The sequence below is a fragment of the Procambarus clarkii genome, chromosome 74, assembly GCF_040958095.1.
Source record: "Procambarus clarkii isolate CNS0578487 chromosome 74, FALCON_Pclarkii_2.0, whole genome shotgun sequence".
Taxonomy (NCBI): domain Eukaryota; kingdom Metazoa; phylum Arthropoda; class Malacostraca; order Decapoda; family Cambaridae; genus Procambarus; species Procambarus clarkii.
The window spans coordinates 141,102-151,472 of NC_091223.1; the positions used below are offsets into that span (position 1 = coordinate 141,102).

The 10,371-nt window shown below is 44.7% G+C and overlaps 1 protein-coding gene across 1 annotated transcript; it reads right to left on the minus strand.

Moving 5' to 3' along the window:
- Positions 1–2,725: 2,725 nt before the first annotated feature.
- Positions 2,726–3,064, minus strand: LOC138356757 (uncharacterized). Its single transcript, XM_069313080.1, has one exon. It carries the CDS (start codon positions 3,062–3,064, stop codon positions 2,726–2,728), a length of 339 nt encoding a protein of 112 aa, XP_069169181.1.
- Positions 3,065–10,371: the final 7,307 nt, after the last annotated feature.

Consider the following 10,371-nt stretch of genomic DNA (forward strand, 5'->3'; position numbering starts at 1 on the left):
GAGTGCAGGAGCAGTGTGCAGCATCACAGAGAGTGTCTGGAGTTGAAGAGTGCAGGAGTAATGTGCAGCATCACAGAGAGTGTCTGGAGTTGAAGAGTGCAGGAGCAGTGTGCAGCATCACAGAGAGTGTCTGGAGTTGAAGAGTGCAGGAGCAGTGTGCAGCATCACAGAGAGTGTCTGGAGTTGAAGAGTGCAGAGTAATGTGCAGCATCAGGGAGTGTCTCGAGTTGAAGAATGCAGGAGCAGTGTGCAGCATCAGAGAGTGTGCAGAAGTAAACATTGTGGTGCAATACCTATGATAGGTGGAGTGTTTCAAGTGTAGGTTAGTCATGTATTCGAATATGTGTGCATATACATAGTAGGTGTCTAGTATGGGCCAATAATTTATGCAATTTTCTGGCTTGTTATGCTCTTATTGATTGTAATGGTTGGGAAGACAGCTTAATGAAGAGGGAAATGTAAATACCGAATGTGTTATAACTATATTAGACGAGTGCATATTGTTGAGTCAGAATCTTACGACGAATGTTAATTTATTTACAGTTCTAAAGGTTAAGGGAGTGTCGATCCCAGCCCTGATGACTCCTGGCTGACCAGATCTTGAAGCACTGATAGCGACGCTGACAAGCAGCAAGTCTCGTGTACATTTTATTATAAATTATTTTCGTCATTAAGAGACATAAAAATCTCTTAGATGCACACAGCTGTGAGACATTGTAAATTATCAGGAGGTGAAGATGTAGTGAGGTCAAACATGGCAGGAATTACATGTGTCATAATAACAGTTTTCAGGTGTCAATTTTCAAGTGTCATGAACAAATTATAACTGTTCTGGCGTTATAATTTACTTACTCTGTGAAGAGACCTGTTAGGTCGATGAAATCTTGCTAGGAAGAGGAAAGTTGTGAAACGAGGAAACCAATTTTTCTTCACATACTCTAAACGATCCATGGTAACCAGCAAGATGATCATCAGTCTGCAGTCTCAGTAGCCTCTTAGTTTTCAATCTTTCCCCGGAGTAAGTCACCATTGTCATAACACGGTGATCGTTAATACTGCCAACTGGAGAGAGATTTGTATTACAATGTCAACAAGGCTCCGAGGACCTCTAAACTTTATACACAGGTGTTTCCTGACATCTGGGAGTCTTGTATTGTTCGTGAGAAAGTAAGCTTAGGAGAAACAGCTAGACGCAAGGACTTACTAACGTCGCTGTGTGTGATAACGAGGGCCATGGTTAAGTACCCAAGGGAAGCTTACTTGAGCAATATTACAACAATTGTTTTGCCAGTGTCATGCCGCGTTTATCCGGTGGTCTTTATTCCTAGATCCACCTTCACCTGTTTCCACCTTGTGTTGTGCAGCTTCTCTCTATGCTCCTGCACCTTAAGTTGTGTAAATGCTATTTAGGCTCCAGCACCTTGTGCTGTGTAGTTCCTCTCTGTGCTCCTGCACCTTTAAATCCTGTAACCCTATTTAGGCTCCAGCACCCTGTGTTGTGCAGCTTCAAGAGACTAGTACACTGAATGTTGGAATCTTTAGGTACGGCGGCTCTCAGTCTAGAGGCAAACAATGAACACTCACACCTCTACCAGGCACTAACAAGAGCTAGGTCAACAGCTGGGTCAGGTCGGGTTAAAGGCGCACGAGTTCACAGTGATGTCAGTTGTATTGCGGCCCTGCTAATCCTCAGAGATCACTGCTTCCGAATCTAAGGACACCGAATGATTCACTGTTGTATTTAAGATAAAATTTTGACTGAGGACAGAGAGCGGATGGGGACTGTATATGTGGAGGTGGGGCGGGGGATGGAGTGCTCAGCCCAAGGAAACAGGAAACATCACGACCCTGAGATTCTGAGAATTGCACTGAAAGTGAGAACTGTGTTGTTGTCATTGTAACATTGCATCACCTCTTGGATATTTTTCCTCTATTAAGGATCCACAGTAGGAAACTTCATTCTAAACGAATTAAATACTAAATAAAATGAGGCTCCAGCTATTAACCCCTTGTATGGTAATTCATGTGGGAAAATCCTAGGAGGCTTTAATTGTTTATATTCTATGAATATTCAAATTTTGCTTTATTTTATATTTTGTTACTTGAATATTATATTATTATTTGATAATTTTTAGTTAAACTTTCATATTGAATTATTGTTCTTAGTTAGTGGACTGTATAATCTGATGCAGCCTGCCAGAACTTATCACACACAATGGGAGGAACAAATGCAACTTGCACCACCTTGTAGTGAAAATGGTACAAGCAGTACTTGTTTACCTTATTGTTAATATATAAATTATAAATCTTACCACATATGGTGGTCTAATCTACAGAAATTATTTTTATTATAAACACTACTGGGGAGTAATGCCAAAGATCATGTATAGGCCTTAGCTGATACTGTACGTGTGGCCTTAATCGGCTGTAATGTTGTTCAGCATCAGATTAGGGTGTTGCCCTGTGCCTCAGAGTGCCACGTAATGGCGGCCTGGCAAGCTGGTGTCTTTGTGTACAGTAGTAGTAGTAGGCATCCTTCAGTCTCGGGAAACTATGGAGTTAGGCTCTGGTTTCCAATCCTGGTGCAGCGTCTGGTGTGACTGATGAGGCCAACCCGAAAATGGCAGTCCATCCCACAATGAGCACAAACGAAGTCCGATTCTGGTCTGTCTTCCTGGCTACCGGCTATCCTTCTCTGTCTCTTTGCCTCCGATTTCTTGGCAAGTCACTCCTCGAACTTGGAGAGACCTCTTTGAACAGACTGCCTCCAGGCTGAACGGTCTGCGACGAGTGTTTCCCAACTAGCAAAATCGACGTCCATGGCTTTCAGGTCCCTCTTGCCCAACTGGGGTTTGCCTGTTGGACGCTTTCCCTGCGTCAGCTCTCCATACAGGAGATCCTTGGGGATCCTGCCATCGTCTGTTCGCCCCACGTGCCCGAGCCAGCGTATTCGTCTCTGTTTCAGCATTGCGTACATGCTGGTGATTCTAGCTCTCCCCAGGACGTTGTTGTTTGTCACCTTGTCCTGCCAGGTGATGTCCAAGATGTGTCGAAGGCAGCGCATGTGGTAGGCATTCAACTATATTTCCTGACGTGCGTGGAGCGTCCAAGACTCAATGCAATAAAGGAGAGTGCTCAGGACACAGCCTCTGTAAAGCTGAATCTTAGTATACTAAGTCAGCCTATTGCTGGTCCCACACTCTCTTTGTCAGTCTGAACATGGTAGTAGATGCCTTACCGATGCGTTTGTTTAGCTCCGTATCAAGAGAGAGGGATTCAGAGATTGTGGAGCCCAGGTACAAGAAGTCGTGAATTGAATTGTACTATCAGGGGAAAGCGCCAAGCCATTATGACTATATAGCACTTGGAAGGGACCTGGACAAGGATTTGGGATGGGTCGGGGGGTATGAATGGTCTCAACCACTTAGACGGTCGGGGATTGAACGCCGATCTTAACGAAGCAAGACTGTTGCTCTACTGTCCAGCCCAAAGTGGTTGGCAAAAAAGTCGTGAACGACTTCCAGTTTGGAATCGGAGATGCCGATGTCAGGTGGGGAGTCCACTCCTTGACCCATGAATTGTGTTTTCTTCAGGCTGATGGTGAGTCCGAAAGCCTAAGAGGCCTCGCTGAAGCGGGTTATGAGCCGTTGGAGGTCTTCGGCTGAGTGGGCAGTGACTGCTGTGTCGTTGGCAAAAAGGAAGTCGCGCAGGACACTCAGCCGAACCTTCGTCTTGGCTCTTAGCCTGGCGAGGTTAAAGACCTTTCCATTTGACCTGCTCTGGAGGTAGATGCCTTCCGTGGCAGATCCGAAGGCGTGCTGCAGCATAACTGTGAAGAAAATCCCGAATAGGGTTGGAGCCAGTACGCAGCCCTGCTTTACTCCACTTAGGATGTCAAAGGCGTCTGATGTTAGGCCATCAATACTGAGGAGGGAGATTCCAAGGTACTTGTTGCAGTTGCCCGTCACCTTCATTTTTATACAGCGTGACGATGTTGGCGTCCCTCATGTCCTGTGGCACCTCTCCTTCCCAGCAGAGGCAGAGAATTTCATGCAGCTCCATGTGCAGGCTACCTCTACAGCACTTCAAGGTCTCAGCAGGAATGCCGTCTTTTCCAGGATCTTTACCAGAAGCAAGGGAGTCTAGGGTCTCGCTGAGTTCTTCGAGGGTCGGTTCGCTGTCGAGCTCCATTAACACAGGCAGACACTCAATGGCGCTCAGGGCGTCTTCGGTGACCACATTCTCCCTGGCGTATAGTTCAGAGTAGTGCTCGACCCAGCGCTTCAACTGCAGTGTCTGGTCCTGAATCACCTCGCCTGTGGCAGATTTCAGAGGAGCGGTCTTCTTCTAGATTGGGCCGAGGGCCGGCTTGATGCCGTCATACACTCCACTTACAATAGAGTAGTAATTCAACAATTATGTTGGGGGGCCAGCTAGCTACCTGCTTCAGTAACTTTCCTTCACTGCTTACCTGTAAAGTAATGGATTACACTAATATTGGCTCCATTAACATGTAAATACAGGTGTGACATGAATATTGGTGTGTGTAGTGTTGAGTAAACTTATTTGGTGTGAGCTTTAAGCTCTCTCATAAACGGCTACTTAATCTATATTACCTAGTGCACCAATAATACTGGAATATAGAGCAGTTGGATACTCAAGTGCTCCTATTGTAGTAGAGGTGTTGCTGTTGCAATTCCCTAAGGATTCAGCAAGATGTCTATCGTGCCAAACTCGTATCACAATTCTCTCAGGAGCACTCGTTTAGTGTTTTTTTTTTACGTTCTGTGACGTACGTGCCCGGCTCCTCCCTAGGGGAGCCATCCTAAAATGTTTTGTGGTTCTATTTGTATCCTAAGAAATAGAGAGTTAAGCTATATTCCTGGTGTTGGTAATTATATTCAGTCCTAGTGAATAGTTTTTTATTAAGTTTAAACACTAGACTGTTGTTTAAAAAGAAATGAGAGTTAATATATACATGTCTGTTGTGATGACGTCACAGAGTCGCCCATTCTCTTTTTTAATGGGGTAACTGAGTTATGTGTGTCGGATTTCCGATATAATTCCGGGGTAGGGGGTGGGAAAGGAATATGGGTCGAAGTTCTCGTAAGGACTGCGATCACTTTATTCACTCGCTCAGAATAGAATAGTGTTGCTTTAATCTGAGCTTGCATTGTTGTGCAGCAGTCCTTTAAGGACGAATGTCCCATACTGGCACTTCGGGTGATGGAAGTCGATGAGCGTCTTCTTTTCCTGAGAGTTCTAAAGGAACTAATTCTCTAATGTTTTGAGAGTTGTGTTGCCTTGGTATTTTGCTTTCACTATTCTCAAGATTCCCTGACTGTCTGGATGAATAGAGACTATTTGGCTTATAGGCCACTCTGAGTGTGGCCCATCGCTGTCCACCAGAACTATGTCACCAGGGTTAAAGTTAATTCTGTTGTAGGGATTGTTTGCCCCATAATGATACTCCCTCAGAGCAGTAAGATACTCTTGAGTCCATACGCCATTCCACCGACGTATCACCCCTGATAGATGTTAGAAACGTTGTACCAAATCACTCTCTTGGACAGATGAAGGATCCTCTGGTTCCTCGTCCATAAGGGACACTAGAGTTCTGAGAGGTCTCCCATACATCAGAAGAGCTGGACTTAATGGATCATGCTGTGAAACATCATCAGAGAGGTAGGTAAGTGGTCGGTTATTAACTCGAGCCTCTATCTCTATGGCAAAGGTTTGGAGCTCCTGCCGGTCAATCTTTTGGTGGTGTAGGGTTTTCCGTAGAGAACGTTTCACCGTACCAATCATGCATTCATAGAAGCCTCCATGCCATGGTGCTCAGAAGGTATGAATTTCCAGTGGCGCCGTGTGAACCTTGGGTGGTTCCAAATTTTCCTCAGACATGCTTCTCCTGTCACTAAGTTGGACCCATTTCTGAGATCATTAACTTTGGACAGGATCTACATGAAGCAAACCTGCAAGAATGCCTCGGCACTCATATCGGGAGTCACTTCTAGATGTACTGACCTTGTTGTGGCACAAGTGAAAAGGCAGATATATTCCTTTACTGTTTTTTTTGTCCTTGGTGCCTCTTAGTGCTCCTGTGAAATCTACTCCTGTAGTTTCAAAAGGATGAATATATGTAAAACTCGTTCCTTTGGGAGTGGAGGAGGTCCCGGATATGGACACACTCTGGCATCGTATCTCCAGCAAATAACACGGGATTTAATTATGGATTTTATAGTCAGCCTACCTTGAGGTAGCCAGTACTGTTGTCTTAAGTCTGTGAAGGTATCCAATACCCCACCATGAGGAGTGCTGTATTTGTGTAGGTGTAACACAATTAGCTTGCTTACTATTAGGTGACGAGGAAGCAATATTGGATTTTTTGGTTCCAGATATATGTCCGCATGCTGTAAGTGGCCTCCGCATTTTATTATGTTGTAATTGTTGGTTAATAATTCCAGAGACACAGATCATTTTGCAGCTTCATTGTCAAATTCTATCCCGAATGTATCTGTTTGAGCTTTTTTAACCCATTACCTTAGGGCACTATGGAATTTATGCATGATTCCTATTTTCTTTAGAAAATCAAACACAACTTGGGTGACACCTATTAGCTTCAGGTCCCAATCCCCTGGGTTAAAAAAAAATCTGAACCCAGGGGATTGGTACGACGATGACGGAATTTCTCCACGACACATGAGGACTTATAACACGCTACTGGAACGCCGAGGAGTGACCTGGGGACCCATGTACCTTCTGCCATTGGAGGACAGGAGTCACGGACAAGAGTGATTCATTTAATCATTAATTCCCTCTCAATACCCCTTGATGACTAGGCTAGATAGGCAGGTACATTATATTATATATATATATATATATATATATATATATATATATATATATATATATATATATATATATATATATATATATATATATATATATTGTGACGGGAAAGTGTTGGAGTGTTGATGTTCGGCAGTCCTCCAATGGCAGGTGTCAAAGCCTGGTCACATTTTAAACAAAATTATAGACTGCTTGCCTGTTGTCTATGATAAGTTAGAGGGAGGAACACGTAAAACACAAAATATGAACAATGAAACTTTAATATATTTACTTTAAACATAAATGAAAATAAAGACAAATCTCGGGAAGTTAAATTACAGTTAAATAATAAAGAAAATTCAAAGACAATGTGAAATACAAAATACAATGTTAAAATGGTGCTGAGAATATCGGCTATGGCTGAAACCTCCCTTTGTATACGAGCTAATGAGCGAGTATGCCAGAGAGAGGTGTCAACCTGAAGAGCACAAGGAATATTCTGAAGTGGATTGCTGGTCAGGCTCAGACGTCGATTCGTGTAGAGGGCGCTGAGGTGCTGTGTTCAGGTGTGCGGCTGGCGAGTCACCAATCGGAGGCAGGCAAGCTGGTGAAGGGTAGTTAGCTGGTTTGATGACGAGCCGGCGTGAGGAGGGTGTGTGGAGTGGGGGGATCTTCAATACGTTTTGCCTCCTGGTCAAAACGTTTTGTGCTACTGGTGACGTATCTTGAATGTAGCATCTTATACTTGTGTCTTTGGCGTAACTTAAAGTAGGGAAGAGCAGGCTCAATCTCTCTTGAAAGAGATTATCGTCACAACTCCCCCCCGAAGCCTGCGGTTCCGGTGAAGTTACGTCTTCAGGAGGTAGAGTGATAGGAGGAGCAGCCTCTACCTCATTGACTCTGGAGAGGGCGTCTGCTATGATGATGTCAAACCCCTTGATGTAGAGATCTCCAGGTTGAATTTCTGCAGATATCAAGCCCATTGTAGAAGCCGTCGATTGTTGAATTGGGCTTGCTGCAGGAAGTGTAGGGTGTTGTGGTCCACGTAGATGGTGTTAGACCGAGCCCTTTTCAGGTATGGTTCGAAGTGCTGAAAGTGCAGGACGATGAGTAGCTCCCTGTCGATTGTGCGGTGGTTCCTTGTAGCTGTAGTCGCTAATAGGTAGATTCTCCTCGCCTCGTTGTTGCATTAGGTCACCCCCGATGCCGGTACCACTGGCGTTGACATGGAGGATGAAAGGCTTCGTGATATCTGGCGAGGTGAGAATAGGATTAGAACATGGCAAAGGAGCACTATTATAGTCCTGTAAATTGGGATGAAGATCAGGTAGGATTTCCGATTTGGAAAGCACCAATTTAGTGTTAATGCTTTCGGGAGAAGCAGGGAAGGTTTCACTGTGGAGGTATGGACCTTTAGATGTAGAGACAGATATCAGCACAGTAGGGGGAATACCTTGATACTGCTTCAGGAGGTTGACGTGGCACAACTGGGTCCTCCGCCGCCTATCTGGAGTCTCAAGAACGTATTTGTTGTTGTTCCTGCACTCCTTGATACGGTAGGGTCCTGAAAACTGGGTTTTCAATGGAGAACCTGGGATAGGAAGGTATGCCAATACGAAGTCTCCTGGTTTAAATTTCCTTAATTTGCTACTCTGGGCAAAATGAGTCTTCATCCTCTCCTGGGCTTTCACAAGGTTGTCATTAGCAAATTTACGGACTCTCTCTAGAATGTGTTTTAAGTTTTGAAGAAACTGAGGCACATTCTGATGGTCACTGAAGGTGGCATTACATAGAGAGTCCTTGAAAGCTTTGAGAGGAGTACGGCACTTACGTCCGTAGAGCATCTCATAAGGAGATACTCCTAGTGACTCATTGGGGAGACTTCGAAAAATGCACATTATGAGATCAAGTTGTCTATCCCAGTCCTTCAAAGTCTCATTGCAGAATTTCTTTAGGAGTGTTTTAATAGTCTGATGACTACGTTCAAGAGAACCCTGTGAAGCAGGATGATAGGGGCTGGACAGTACCTGGGTGATGTTGAACTCCTCCAAAGTCTTCTTGAAGAGATCACTGGTGAAGTTGGTGCCACAGTCACTTTGAACCTCTCTTGGAAATCCATACTGGGTGAAGATCTTCAATAGGTGTTTCACCACTGTAGCAGCCGTAATGTTCTTTACTGGAACTGCTATGGGAAACCTGGTGGTAGGACACATGATAGTTATTATATATGCGTTGCCAGAACTAGTCCGGGGTAAAGGACCAACACAGTCTATGATGAGTCTGTGGAAAGGTTCCGCAGGCACCTGGATGGGTTTCAGAGGAGCCTGGGGAATAGAGATGTTAGGTTTACCTGCCATCTGACATATATGACACTCTTTTACGTATTTCTTTACGTCTTTTACCATACCTGGCCAGTAGTAGTCTTGTCTGATTCCGTGGTAGGTTTTGTTGAAGCCATAGTGAGAAAGAGCTCCGTGGGCCAGGTGTAGAATATCGGGCCGTATGCTGGTGGGAATCACTAGTTGTTCGACATTGGCCCAATCATCATCCTCCTTCAGCTTGCTGGGTCTGTATCTGCGGTAGAGCAACTGATTCTCTAAGAAGAACCCAGGGATACTGTCAGGTTGAGTCTCAGCCTGGAAGAATAATGGTGTTAATGATTGATCTTCCCTCTGTAACTTACGGAACTCCAACTTGGTAAGATTTGGAGGTAGATTCTAAGGGTCTTGAGAGACAGCGGTAGCAGTAGAGTCAGCTGGTTGCGGTCGTGCAGCTTGTGCACGGGTGGTCACCAAAACCGGAGGAGAAACTTTATCACTCTCTTGAACCTCTGTTGGAACATATTCAAAGATTGGATTATCCATTACAGAAGTACACACCTGGGGTTTGTCCGTGATGATCAGGTTGGGCGGTTGCAGATCTTCTGCCAAGTCGTTGCCAAGGAGAAGTTGCACTCCAGGCATGGGAAAAGGCTTTTCCCTGATGGCGACTTGGACTTCACCGGTCACGAAGGGACAATCCAGGTGGACTCTGGCGAGTGGATATGGAGTGGTAGCAGTGAGGTCAGTGATAAGGACGGTTTCCCCGGTGTAGGTGACGTTATTCACAGCCGATTTCAACATAATGGACTGAAGAGCCGCTGTGTCCCTCAAGATCTTCAATTTGATACTTCCCTCCGAATCTGTACCGTTGGTAGAGACAGCTCCAGAATACAGGTGTTTACTGAAGACAGAAAGATCATTAACATTAACACCAACATTCATTACAGGCTTACCGGACTTAGGAGGAGTCTGTTTGAGTTTAGTAGATTCAATGCTCTTGTATTGAGCCTTCACACATCTATCTATGGTATGTCCATAGAGTTTGCAATACTTACAATACAATTGTGAGCTCGCTTCCTCTGTACTCACTTTATCGTTGTAGCAAGACTTCTTACTGGGAGGTGGTGATGGTGTTAGCCGGTGGATGAGGCTGTAGGTGTCAGCCGACTTCGCACATTTGATGTAGTCGGTTTCTTCTTTTTTTGCTAGATATAATCGG